We start from the raw sequence: 13,904 nt of genomic DNA, 5'->3' as shown, positions 1-13,904 counted from the left end.
TCCGTCAGTGACTCCAGTGAAAGCTATTTCGGAATGATGGGCCTGGTTGAGAATGCAGAAGAGTAAGCGGGAGATGAGGAAATGGAAAGTGAAGCAGAGGCCGTCCAGGAAGAAGGGCACGATAGCAGCTGCTTGGTGAGGCCGAGTGAGAGGAGAGACTGAGTGGGGTGTTGGCTGGTTTCAAGATGGGAAAGATTTGGGCACAATGAGAACTCAATGAGAAAGAGAGAGAGAGTGGGGAGGGAGAGGGGTCTAAATGAGAGAAGGGAGAAGGAATAACATGCCTGACAAGAGGGTAGGAAGGAGGTAGGAGAAATGAGACTGAGAAAGGAGGAGGGACAGCCCTCGATTACAAAAGTTAGGAATTATAAAAGGAGGGATGAAATAGATACACATACACGTGGATTATACATCTGGTATTGGAAAGATGACGGTTCTCATATAATGGCTTCTATTTTCTCTATAAAGGAAGAGGAAAGGTCTTCAGCTCAGCTGGAACCACTGAAAAGAACTGAGAAGGGTTCAAATAATCCTTGTGAAGAACAAGACAAAGGACTAATCACAGAAACAGTAAGACAGCTAGGCAGTTCTGAGGCACACCTGAGTGTGTGACCTTCATGAAATCACAGTGGCACACATCCGCCCTGCTGTACCGCAATCTTATGACTGGGAACATCTAGGAAAGGATGAAAAGGTTTCTAAAGACTCTGAGCCAGTGCTTAAAGCCCGACTGCTAATTGCCCATCTGAACAGTTTATCTTTAGACAAACAACTTCTGACAAGTAACTGGAGTTATGGCGCTGAGATTCCATTTCTAAGCAGAAACATATAGAAACTAGCAGTAAACTGGACATCGTTACCTTGATACGTGTGAACTATCACGTTCTTAAATCAGTAAGCACAGAGTCTTTGGCTTGAAAATTAACTGTACAGAGTTATAATTTCTCAGGTCAAGTACACGCTTATTTCTTGATCATGAGGACTCACTTATGTGACGCTTCCCAGGCTTCCTCTTCTTCTAGGAGGTCTCTTATGATGTCTGAACTGGAACTAAAAGGATATGTATGTCAGTATTGCCAGACAATAAAAAGACTGCATGGTTCGTTCCATTTATATAAAATTCTGGAAAATGCAAGCTAATCTACAGTGACAGGAAGCAAACCAGCAGACCAGTGGTTGCCTGCAGGGGGCGGGCTGGGCAAGGAGGGACGACAAAGTGGTGCAAGGAAACTTTGGGAGCCGTGGACAGGTCACCATCTTTATTGTGGGGCTGCTTTCATGGTACACAAAGGACAAAACTCATTAAATTGTGCGCTTTAAATACTTGCAGTTTATTATACCTCAATTTCAATAAAGCTGTAAAAAAAAAACCTTAATTAATTAGCAATAATAATTTTTTAAAAATCACTAAAGCTTAAATAAATCCCTCAACATAAAACCTGGACTCAAATCAAAATGCAATACAATCGCGAGCCTTTTCTAATAACCTATAATGAAAAAGAATATGAAAACAAATATACGTATGTATATGTATGACTGAAACATCATGCTGTACACCAGAAACCGACACATTGTAACTGACTACACTTCAATAATAATAATAATAATAATAATAATAATAATAATAATAATAATAATAATAATAAAATGCATTAAAAATACTCCAAGAAAAAAAAATGACGCACCTTTTCAATTTCAACTGATGGCAACCAAAGACCAAGTCGTGTTTTAAAAATTGCACTCTAGTAAAGAGAGTCACAAGAGATACTAAGTTCCTAAGTGGCGGTTAGTCCCTTTGTAACCAAAGTAAAGTAAAATGTAATTAATTGGAAACTGTGTTAATAATGGGATTTGTTATAACACAACCTAGCTTAATGTGCTGTGTAATCTTTGGCCTATCTGTGCAGGGCAGCAGAGTGAACAGGTTAGAGAGGACATATACTATTTCTTAAAAAAAAAAAAGCTGTTTTAAGGCTTTTAGCATCATGTCCTTACCCAACTACATTCCTACCAAACATATACAAATAGGTTTTTTAAAGATGTACATCATATAAAAAAAGCATTTCTTTAGACATCCAATACACAGAATGTCGTGGGCAGTGTTAGGGACAACTCAGAAAAAGGGAGTCACTACCCCCAGGGTAGAGGAGGCTAAAACAAAGGAACAACTCTCAGGCAAGAGACAACAGGTTTGCAGATGTTAGTGCCAATCATATTTCTAATGATATTCTAATAGATAACAAAAGTTTAAAAATTATGAAGATTTCAAATGCCAGTGAATCATTCTCAACCACTTCCGACAAATCGCTCTGAAGCAGTGTTTGCCTGTGATGCCTGAATAGGAAAAGGGCAACAACAGACAAAAAATAGTTTTGTACCAAATGTTTTACTTGAGGGATTTCCCTGCCCCCCAACCCCCAGATTCCCAAGACCCTCAAGGAGCTACAAGCAGGGCACCCTTAGTCTGTGGTTTGTAAGTATACTGGGCGATGTGTGGGGATTCCATTTGCACTCAAGTGTAGTGACTCCAGTCCAGTGAGTGCAACAGTTCCCAGACATTTCGGGATGAGGATCTGCATGTGGTAGGAGCAATACTTTTAGGATTTGTGGCTTGAGAAAACACATATCAATAATGAATTATTATAGACATAGTAATACTGTTAATTTATATTTTATCCTTTAGAGCAGCACATGTATACATTTAAAAAATAGTGGACATGCATTTGTGAGACTACTATATCTACAGACAATTCTTGATGTGCATGTACTTTTGCAGACCCACTGCAACCATGCCTTCAGGTCGCTGGGCTGGGAACCACTGATCTAAGCTGTCAGGGTACCTCAGCACCTACTACTCTTTTACACTGAGGATGGTCCCCTGCTCAAATGCAAGTGTCCCTGAAAATAGTAACACATTAATTTATCACCAGTCATTTTCACTTTAGTATAAACAAGCCTATAACAAGCTTTCCCATTAAACACCTAGTTAAACATAGTTCTCATTAAGAGGGAAGAGGGAAAAGCGGAAAACCCTTAAGGAGATGCAAGGCAGACTTCATCAACTCTATCTTCCTAAGAGACAGACCCACACAGCCACCCGCTGGGGAGGGCTAATATCCACTGCCACTCCTGTTTCCAGAGAAGAGCTCTAAACCTCTCCGCTCACAAAATCCCAGGCTTTGTTATTCCTCATTTTAGTGATAACTACTCCAACTTTATAAGGAAAACTGAAGCTGTTTATGTAACTTCTCCATTTCCTTCTCTCTACTCCAAGTTATACTGATGCCATCATCCACCCTTCTTTACCTAATAGAGCCACGGCAGTGTTTTTCCAATCATTTTTCATTATTGTCCTCACCCTCCATACCTAAGCATTTTCAGACATTTTTTTCCCCTAATTGCCCCTCAATGAAATTTTAATACCACAAATATAATGTGTATCTGTTTACATATAATACATGTAGCATATATACGTATATATACATACATACATATAATACATGTAGCATACACACACACACACACACACACACACACACACACATGCTTTAAGATGGAGTAGGATTTTTTCACCATTCAGCACCTCCCCCTCAACCAATTCCCACCCCTTAGGGGGCGAAATCACTCCTATTGGGAACGCATGAGGTCAGGGAATGGGGGAAAGGCGGTGCTCAAGTGACGCTGGGTCCTGGCAGGTGTCACACAGCTAGAGAAATAGCAAGGTCAGCTTCTTGCTGACACCACCCTCCCCAAATCCATACATGCAATTTAAAAAAAAAAAAAAAAACCAGCAAGGTTACAAAGCATCCCCACTATTCCAGCTAAGTAAGCAGGACGGCCAAGCCTGTCAAATAACCTAGTGGTCTGGGATCAATTTACCTATGGGCTTTTAAATCACCAGTACAAATCGCTGATTTGTTAAAGGAAAATATTTGCGGTGCACTAACGACACAAACCTAAGCGGTGTTTGCTATGCTACCCCAGTGAGAACAGACGGCAGAGGAGGTTTACAAAAAACACGTCTCAGAAGTGGTCTGCAATCTCCTCTTCCTCCACACGTCACCACCACTGGCCAGCACGATGCGTGGCTCCCCGATTTCCTCAGTTCTCATCACCTTTCTTTCTACTCCAACTCCAGCCCCGCTGCTAACCTGATGAAAACCAATCACTAAACCGAGTGATTCAAAGTTTGGGACGTTTAAAGCTTACCTAAAGTGAAATTTCAGCATATAGTGCTACATTTGCTGCTCCAATTCCAGTTACCCCAAGACACTGCAAGATGATGCTAACACAACTAAAACAGCAGACAGAAACGTCCATTCCTTTCTAAGGTAATGTACTCGCTATATTCTACTCAAAAGCCGCATTTCTGAAATTGAACACACAGTTTCATAATAGGATTTTAGAAAGAGATGATTCGGCATGACACAGTGTTACTAAAATGATCACTCTCAGAGCTCTTCCTTGTGGATAGCGGTAACTAATATTTTTGAAATCTTAGTCATTTTAATATGCCTTGGAGATCAAAAATTCTTTTCACACACTTTCAAGATATCTAAACAATCCTCCACAGGAGAAAATAAATTACTCACTCCAGTATACCCAGGGTCAGGGCACAAACAGACCTACACAGCTGTAGCTTTAAATTCTCAGACAAGAAATTTTTTCAGAGTAGACTTCAGACACCCAACTATTTGGGTTTGAAACACTCTGGTGGACCATGATTTAAGAAGCCAGATGAATGTGAAGTCTGGTACATGAAAGTTACAGCTCCCCATGGAAGGGTATTCAAATTGTGCTCTGATGTTACCATCCAGACAAGGCTAGAGTGGATATAATTATACAAATTAAATACAAGAGACAAAGGTTCATAGGCACAAAATATGATTCTTGAGTTCTATCGGATTCCCAGCCCTTATTCAGGAAGATTCTAGTAGATGTATTTGGAACACTCACACTTGATTTTTCATGTAATTTAGACTTTGTTTTTAGCTCAAACTTTCAGAAGTGTACACTCAACTGTTTTTTGTTTGCTTGCTGGTTGGTTGGTCTTTGGCCTTTCCTATATAATTTTACTCCTGTCATTCCTGATCAAAAGTAGCAGCATAACATCTTACCAGGTGAAGGAAAACTCTTTGCTTATTTCTTTTGTAGCCTTTTATTTATTCTAACAGTCAAATTTTACCATCAAAACTGAACAGTAACATACCAAATACCTCTGGCAAAGGCATGACTGGTCATACTACCCAGAGGAAAAAACAAAATCACAGATTTTAGTGTCAGACAAAGTTAAGGTTTCATTCCTGTTTCTGTCACTAGGTATGTAAGTAACCCTGGGCAAGTTACTTAATCTTTCCAAGTCTCAACTTCCTCACCTGGAAAGTTAGGATTATAACACATGTAGTTCATAGGAATAATTAAAAGGTTAATCAATATAATACATAGAATGTTTAGCATAGAGCTTGGCACACCGTAAGTGTTCAATAAATGTTGCTTCCATTTTCATAAACCCAATTTGGGTCTGAATTACCTGAATAACTGCCTCAGCACCATGCTTCAGTGAGCCCTAGGAGACCAGATCACCATGTGCTCTGCTTTAATCTTTGATTTCTGCTGTTTCTATGACACCAGGGTGCAAGTTCATCAGAACCTGCTATTTATCCAGCATGGCAGGTACACAGGGTACTCTGGGGTAGGCAAAATGCAAACACCTGCTATAAAAATCCTGTGGACTAAAGGTGACTTATGAGTGGAATTTTTCTATTATCTAGTAGTTACTTCCTGCCAATCCCTCCCCAACTCCCAAATCGCTTCTCATAACTGGCATTAAATTGAGCATGGCTGAGTATATTCAACTTAAAAAAACAAACAAAACCTCTTTAAGGGCAGATCACTGGAGGACTGATGGACAGCACACAATACCCACCAGACAACAGTAAAGTAAACGCCGCCAGCTCCCATGAACCCTTCCCCAGACCCCTATTTTTAGTAATCTGTTCTGTAGGGTGAGCAACAGCTTATATGACAAATACTTCAGCAGTTGGCTGACAATAATGCATTTAGAACACTAAACACCCTAGGTTAAAAAAAATCACTTGTTGACAATAACAAAAATTACCATTTTGTGAGCAACTACTTCTACAGAGATCATCACAATGATCTCTCTAGACACAGTAGCTTTAATTCATACACGCATCCCAGTTTTATCCCCATTTGACAGACGGACAGAGGCTCAGAGAAATTCAAGGGAAAGCAAGGATGTTGTCATGCTTTCCACTAGATCTAGAAAAAGATAAAATGAAGAAAGCTTCAGATTCAGATTTTAGAAAAAGATAATACCAGAAAGAACTTATTTATCAAGTAATACATGGTAAATCCTTAATAAGAGATGAAGCCAAAGCATAACTAAGTTTATGTTCAATTTACAAAGAATTCACAATATATTTTCATCTCATTTGCTTTTTATAATCACCCAGGGAGGTTTCCAGGGCAAAAACACTATTATTCCATTTTATCAACAAGGAAATTGAAGCCCAGGGAAATTAGTTCCATAATCTACCACGTGCCAGGCACCCTGCTAGAGGCACAAAGCCAGGCTGAGCTGAACTCCCACAAAAGGAACAACGAAGATGGATGGCTAGGCACCAGGCTCTCGTGAACACATATATTTCAAGGACTTGATGTCATAGTATCTTAAGGGAAGATACATTCCCTCAGAGCAATGTCCCATTCATCCAAAGGACAGCAGATCACATGTACTATCTAGTTTAAGCTCTTTTAAAAATATAAAAGATATGGAAAAATTATTCCGTGTTCTCACATTTTCTCTAGCAACTTTGAACAATCAAAATTCACCACCAAAAATAAGACGAACAATTTAGCTTTCACGGTATTCTGAAGTTCATAAATGTTCCCAGGAAAAAGGCTATAATAAAATACAAAACAGTAATGTATATCAGTAGAAAAAGATTTTGCTGCAACATTAAATTCCTTCAATGACACATTCCTAACAGTTGAAAAATCAAATGTGTAGTATGTTAACCTTCCAAAAGCAATTATGAAGATATTTAAAAATAACAAAGCTACCACTGAATTATAGTAAGATACTTATACCTTAGGTTCAGTTACTTTGATAATGTTTCCTTTAGATACTGTTTTCTCTTAATTTGACAGAAATATAAACATTTAGCTATTTTCCTAATAATCCCAATGCCCTCTAAATTACAAAATCCCATTAATGTATTTGTCTTACCCTACTGCCTGCATGACCAAATTTCATTAACCAATTTTTAATAATGACATTGATGAAGATGACGAAGATGTCCAAAACTTTACTTTGAAGTACTATTCTTTATTGCTTAAAGTAGATTAATATAGTTACATGCTTCAAAATGAAATTGACGCAAGAAGATACACACTGAGAAGTCTCTCTTCCTACTCTGTCCCCAGCCAACCTGTTCCCCTTGTCTCCAGCAAGTAACTACTTATTAGTTTGTTGTTTATTCTTCTGGTGTTTCTTTATACAAAACTAAATAAATATAAGCATACATCATTTCTTCCCCTTCTAGAAAAAACAGAATGCTATCTATGCTGTTCTGAATTTTGGTCTCTTCACTTATAAACATATCCTGGAGATCTCTCCATATCAGCACGTAGAGATCTTCCTTTCTGAACAATCATGTCGGATCTCGTGCGGATGTTCCGGCGTACAACACTTTTAGTTGATCTCACCAGATTCCTCTCCTTAGGGACTGTATTATGTAGCACTTCAACCAGAAATAAATGAGAGTGTCTGTTGCCTCACAGCCTTACTGCAGAGTATATTAGCAAATGTTAAGATGTTTGTCAACCTAACAGGTGAGAAATGGATTTAATTTGCATTTCTCTTTGGGCAAACCATCTGTTCATGACTTCTGCCCATTTTACTCATGGGTTTGTGGGTCCTTTCCTTCTCAGACTCTAGGTGCTCAAAAAGAGTATCAAATCTTGAATGTTTTAAAAATGGTTCTATTAAACCCCTCTAAATGATAAGAAAACATATTAGCAAATCTTCTTTCATTGTCAAAGACATTTCTAAGTTATATCTGAAAACCAAACATTATTTTTTAAAGCTACATATTTGAAGTGTTTCTTGGTTGATGAGAAAGAATTCCAAAGCAACTGTCTATTACATTTATCTTACTTTTAATTCTGAGTGCAGTTCACAATCAAATTGGTCTGATTCTTTCTAGTAAACCCTACTACCTCTCTGTAATCAATGCAGGAACCTGGCTAACCCCTTAACTACCTACTCTGAGCTGTGCACCAGCAGTTAAGCACGCTGGGGAAAAAAACAAAACCAGAAACAACCATCTATTCATCTGACTTTATCTGCTGACTAATCTCACTTAAAATCTCTGATCACAAATCTCACATGGGCAATCCTTACTCCCGGGCAATCCTACAATACTCACCTGGCATGTTCTGTCTCCCACTCTCAGACTCACACCTCAAACTGCCCACCCGCCACCCGACCCCCACCTCAGCTGATGAACCTGCCTTTACTACATTAAGAAGATAAAAGCAATCAGGCAGGAACTTACTGGTCATGCCTGGATCAGATCACCCACCTGCACTCACCTGTACCAAGATCCTCTGGCTTCCTTGCTGTTTCTATGGATGGACCAACCCTGCTCCTGGCAAAGGTCAACCCTTCCCCTGAGCCCACCTCGCTGCCTCCTCAGAACTTCACTTATTCCACACATTCCCCACATCAGTGCCTCCTTCTCTACCCCACAGCCCCAGCTAATCCCCCCTCGACTCCCTTGGGCTCCCCCAATACGGTTCTGATCTCCACCATCCTTCACAGCCAGTCGCCAAGAGCTGTCAAGAGCTGCTCTCCCTCCTTCATCCCCTAGATCCCGTTTCAGGACACGAGTTGCTCTTCCACGGGAACCCCTTCACTCAAGACCACACTTGCTAAGCAAGACCTCTGTGCTGCCCACATCCACATCCTTCCTCGAGTCTTATCTGACCTCTCAATCTGTCTTCTGTCTGCTTCCATGGCATCACAATGTCTTAGTTTTCCTCATCCTCTACTGGTTTTACTCTTCCTGGATCTCCTTTGCTCAGTCTCTTGTGTTTCTTCTTTCTAAACGCTGGGGTGAGAGAGGATTCAGTCCTTGGTGCCTTTTCTTCTTCTCCATGTCCCCGCTACAGGATCCCAGCCAACACCATGCCTTTCCATGTATCTAAGGCCCCGACCTCTCCCCTTACCTGCACCACTTTGTCTGCTATCTCTGCTTGGTTAGCTCACAGACCCAGAACAAAGCCCTCGATCACCAATACAACCTGCTCCCCGAAACCCTGGCCCAACTTTCCATTGTCTTTCTCAAATTTCCCCATCTTACTGAGTAAGCAGTACCACCACTCACCCAGTTGCTAAAGTCAAAATGCAGGATTCATTCAAAACTGACCTTTCCCTGCCTTACCGTATCCAAACCGCCTGCAAGTTCTGTCAGCCCTACAACCAAATTTATCCCCAAATCCACCCATTCCTATCTTCACTATGACTGTCCTGATCCACTCGACCATAAACCCTAGAAGGGACTGTACAGAAGCCTAACGGTCTCCCTGCCGCCACTCCTGCTTCACCTCTAGGCCCCCACCCCTTCTTCACAGCATGTGGAGTGAGAACTTTAACATATAAACCAGACCAGACTGTATCAGATCAATATTGATAAGTCAGTTGGTCCTCAAATTAATCTATAAATTCAATGTAATCGCATCCAAAATTTGAGCAGACTTTCTTTTTTAGCAACTGACAAGTTGATTTTAAAGTTTATATGGAAATGCAAAGGATCTCGAATAATCGAAACAATTTTTAAGCCCATGGCAGGCCCCTCTGGCCACTAACATCAACCATCCCTTTGATGAAACTGACACACAAACACTACCATTCTTCATGTGCCAAGAAAAAGTTAGGGGATACTGTATTAAAAAGAGTATCATACCTTTTAGGTCAATTACTTTAAATTCTGATAAAAAGTGAAGAAAAGTACTATGTATTTTTTTAAGGAAGATAAATAAAAGGACATTAGGTTAACTGTAAACATTGGAGCCCTCTTGGCCCTCTGGAAAAAATTTAATTTCCAAATACAATCGAACATTTGTGCTTAAGTTAAACTTATAAACTTCAGGGGGGAAAACAGGCATCAACTCTGAGTGTCTAATGTAAGGGAAAATCTTTTTAATTAGCACAATTTTCACTGCCACAACTAGATACTGAAGCAAGGTCTCAAGGTAAGTGGGCGGCGGGACAAATCATGATGCCTCAATGTTCTTATTCACTCAGCTGTCGTCAGTACACGTGACTGTGACCCAGCACAAACAAAACCTAAACACGAGACGACACTGAGGTCTTGGTTACCAGGTTACAGTATTCAGCCCCGTAAGGAGAAACGAATTAAAAGACAAGCAACATTCCAAAGATGAAAATTCCCACTACCACTTAAGCAGCGTTCATCTGATTACAGGTTTCTCTGATAACAGAGACCCAGAGGCAGGTACGAGGCTTGTGATGAAACTAGCGCATCTCCCACTCAGCCGGGCCAACCTCTATACACTCTACCCAGCTGCCCGTCCCGGGAACGCACATCCTTCTGTGCAAATGTGGGATGCCTGGCCAGCACCAACCACCAAACCGCAGAAACCCAGTATCAGGCCAAAGTCAGGCTGTAAAACTCCAGTCTCACAGCCTGTTCAAGCAGGAGGAAAATTTTAACACTACCCTGTACCGCTGGGTTTCAGGCAGTGGACACTGAACTGCCCTGTGACTCAGTCCCACATAAAATGAAGCATCAGACTAAATGATCTAGTGTATGAGAATTATCCCTCTAAAACTATATATACCCCAGATTTTAACACTGACACATTTTAAATTTTTTATTTGCACTATTACCCACACTCCAATAACAAGTGATAAACGGCTCTAACAAATCGTGCTTGCTAGGGCAAGGGAAGCGGAGTGAAGCACACACTGAGGAAATCATGGCATCCATAACTGACTTCTGCAGAATTACGTAAAAATATAACACGACTCTGCATCTGGGGATTAGTCAGCAGATAAAGTCAGATGAATAGATGGTTGTTTCTGGTTTTGTTTTTTTCCCCAGCGTGCTTAACTGCTGGTGCACAGCTCAGAGTAGGTAGTTAAGGGGTTAGCCAGGTTCCTGCATTGATTACAGAGAGGTAGTAGGGTTTACTAGAAAGAATCAGACCAATTTGATTGTGAACTGCACTCAGAATTAAAAGTAAGATGCACGTTGCAATGTTTGAATCTCTCTGCAATACAAGAACAATGTGCACTGCTGATGTGGTGAAATCAACAAGAGTGAGCAAAATCAGCGATCTAATACATCCCGTGTTCCAGAATGTAACTATTTACGCGAGAGTAAAGAGAACAGAAAAGACGTGCAAATTAATACCGCATGTCCTTCTAATAAGGCAACCGTATCACCTACCGTCTACACCCAGACACTTGGGAGAGTGACAGGGTGCTGCTAACAATGATGCCAAGGCAAGAAGTGGAAGCCAACTGATCTCAGGGAAACCAGAACATGTGGTCACACTATGTCCAACTGACATTTTGAACAACTCCATTAAAATGCTACTCTACTGACGAGGAAGCAATGGTGCCCAAGACAAAAATTCTGATGCAACTCATGCTGCAATGGGGAAAAACCTGGGCTGAGAATGACTGGCTTCAATCCTGTTCAGTGAACAACTGTAGGTAAGTCACGTCACCGCTCTAGGCCTCCATTTCCCTACCTGTGATACGAGGTTACTATATTTAGTGATTTCTCGAGGTACCCTTGAACTTGAAAATGTTGGTATTCTGTCCCAATATGTCTTTACGCAGGCTCTGAAGGTCTCTAAGGAGATCTCATAAAATCTGTTCCTCTGATTTAAAAGCAAAGATAGTATAAAAAGTGAGAAGGCAGAAAAAAAGCTGATTTTAAATTCCAAGTGGACTGTAACAAACTATAAACTTGATCAATTCACTAAAAAGACAAAATTCCAATAGATGATATATAAGTTACATTTCATTTCTAGTCCACCCAATTTCATTCACCAGAACAAGGCCAAAGGATTCTGATTCTGACATTCTGTTTTAAACTACAGAAAGCTCTTAACTGGCTGCCAACGTCTGAGGGTCTGGGAATGCTGATCCAAAACAGCCACTGACGGTACATCTAACATCTAGAAGGGACTCGTGGTTGCTTCAAGGGCCCACACTGCCTCTTCTCAGAGCATTCTGACATACACATTCTCGGCTATTCTTTTTTCTTTTTCTTTTCTTTAAATGAAGAACTAAATTCTGAACCAGTCAAGATTATACTTCAGTCTTACGAATCAAGCCAAACATGCAGAAGCACACGAGACAAGAATTTCTATAGTTTACAAATGTCTGAAAAACTAAGGGAAACACACTTTGAAGATTTTAACCTTATGCAAATAGCAAGTATTACTACGTCATGCCAACCCAAACTCTCAACACTATGGTCATCATACCAAACCTTGGGGGACGATCAGACACTGCCACAAGCTATGGCAAGTGTGGAACCTGGAAGAAACTGCCAATTTCTAGAAGCATTTTAGACACACAAGTATCACCCACTATGGAATTGTAACACTCTCTCCTGATACAGAAAACTGAAGGGTTCAACGTAATTTCACAGAGGACCTGTGTATCATGGCAGTTCACAAATTTGGCAGAAGCAAACAAAACTACTTGCCACCTAGGATTAACTCAGCATGCTGAAAAATCATGAATTTATTCTAAAACAACAATAACAAGGCTACTATAAAGAAGCCCATCAGATTACCCAATGAAAATGCATAATAAAAACCCCTCAAAAGGCACCAACATGAACCATCAAAGAGTAGAAGAAAACCTCATTATTTAACAGTGAATAGCCTTCGCCAATGAGAACTGGAGAAAAGATAAAAACTCTCTGTACTTTCACATTGTTCTTGGAGAATCAGTATTCAGGTCACTTTTACAAGCATGTCTTCACTAATAAAAACACGAGAACTGAAGAAGATGAGGCAAACTGTAACTCGTGCATGTTCTCCTTCTGATGATATGGAAGGCCTGGGTGGGCTACATCCTCTGAGGTGCGATCACTCTATAAAGTAAAAATATTAGCACAAGAAAGCAAAACTGATCAAACAAGTAAGACGATGGAGAGGAAAACAGAATTCTTCCTTCATGCTTCACTCATGGATCAAATTTTAACCTAGCACAAAATAATGCATTTTATAAAATGCATTAAAACAGGGCTTTATTAATTAATTTATATGACTAAATGTAACATGTAATTAAAATTTTTTTTTCTTTTTTCTCTTTTTCCTCCCTTAATGGAGGCAATGGGGATTGAACCCAGGATCTCATGTATGCCAAGCGTATGCTCTACCACTGAGCTATACCCACCACTCCCCAATATTAAATGAAAGGAAAAAAAGAATAATTCAATAACCAAACTTACTACAACCCAGAAACTGTCCAATTTGCCACTGACGAAAATAACGTTTCCAAGATTTTGGTTTTCCAATATTCAAAACATTCTTTGAATATTTTCATACCAAAATCCCTCTTTATTTTGATGTTGTAATGTACTTCTTAAAAAATAAACTTTTAATTTCACAGTAGTTTTATATGTACAGAAAAGTTGCAGAGATGGTACAGAGAGTTCCCATGTGCTCCACACTCAGCTTCTTCTTTGGTAAACATCCTACATTAGGTCTGATACATTAGTTACAACCAATGAAGCAATATTAATACACTATTAACTAAAGCCCACACTTTACCTGTATGTCTTTAGTCCTTACTTAATGTCCTTATTTTGGCTCCAGGATCCCAG

The 13,904-nt window shown here is 40.0% G+C and overlaps 1 protein-coding gene across 3 annotated transcripts in view; it reads right to left on the bottom strand.

Moving 5' to 3' along the window:
* RAD18 (RAD18 E3 ubiquitin protein ligase) overlaps positions 1 to 13,904 on the bottom strand; it is a 100,114-nt gene that overhangs the window by 11,345 nt on the left and 74,865 nt on the right. For 2 of the 3 annotated variants that reach the window (XM_010952976.3, XM_045515276.2), the window contains one exon: positions 988 to 1,050. The exons of the other annotated variant lie outside the window; for it this stretch is intronic. In XM_010952976.3, coding sequence (XP_010951278.1) covers positions 988 to 1,050 — 63 coding nt within the window. The remainder of the gene's footprint in view (positions 1 to 987; positions 1,051 to 13,904) is intronic. 3 annotated transcript variants of the gene reach the window in all.

The sequence above is a fragment of the Camelus bactrianus genome, chromosome 17 (assembly GCF_048773025.1).
Source record: "Camelus bactrianus isolate YW-2024 breed Bactrian camel chromosome 17, ASM4877302v1, whole genome shotgun sequence".
NCBI lineage: Eukaryota > Metazoa > Chordata > Mammalia > Artiodactyla > Camelidae > Camelus > Camelus bactrianus.
The sequence above is the reverse complement of the archived record's forward strand: the minus strand, read 5'-3'. Positions and strand labels throughout refer to the sequence as shown.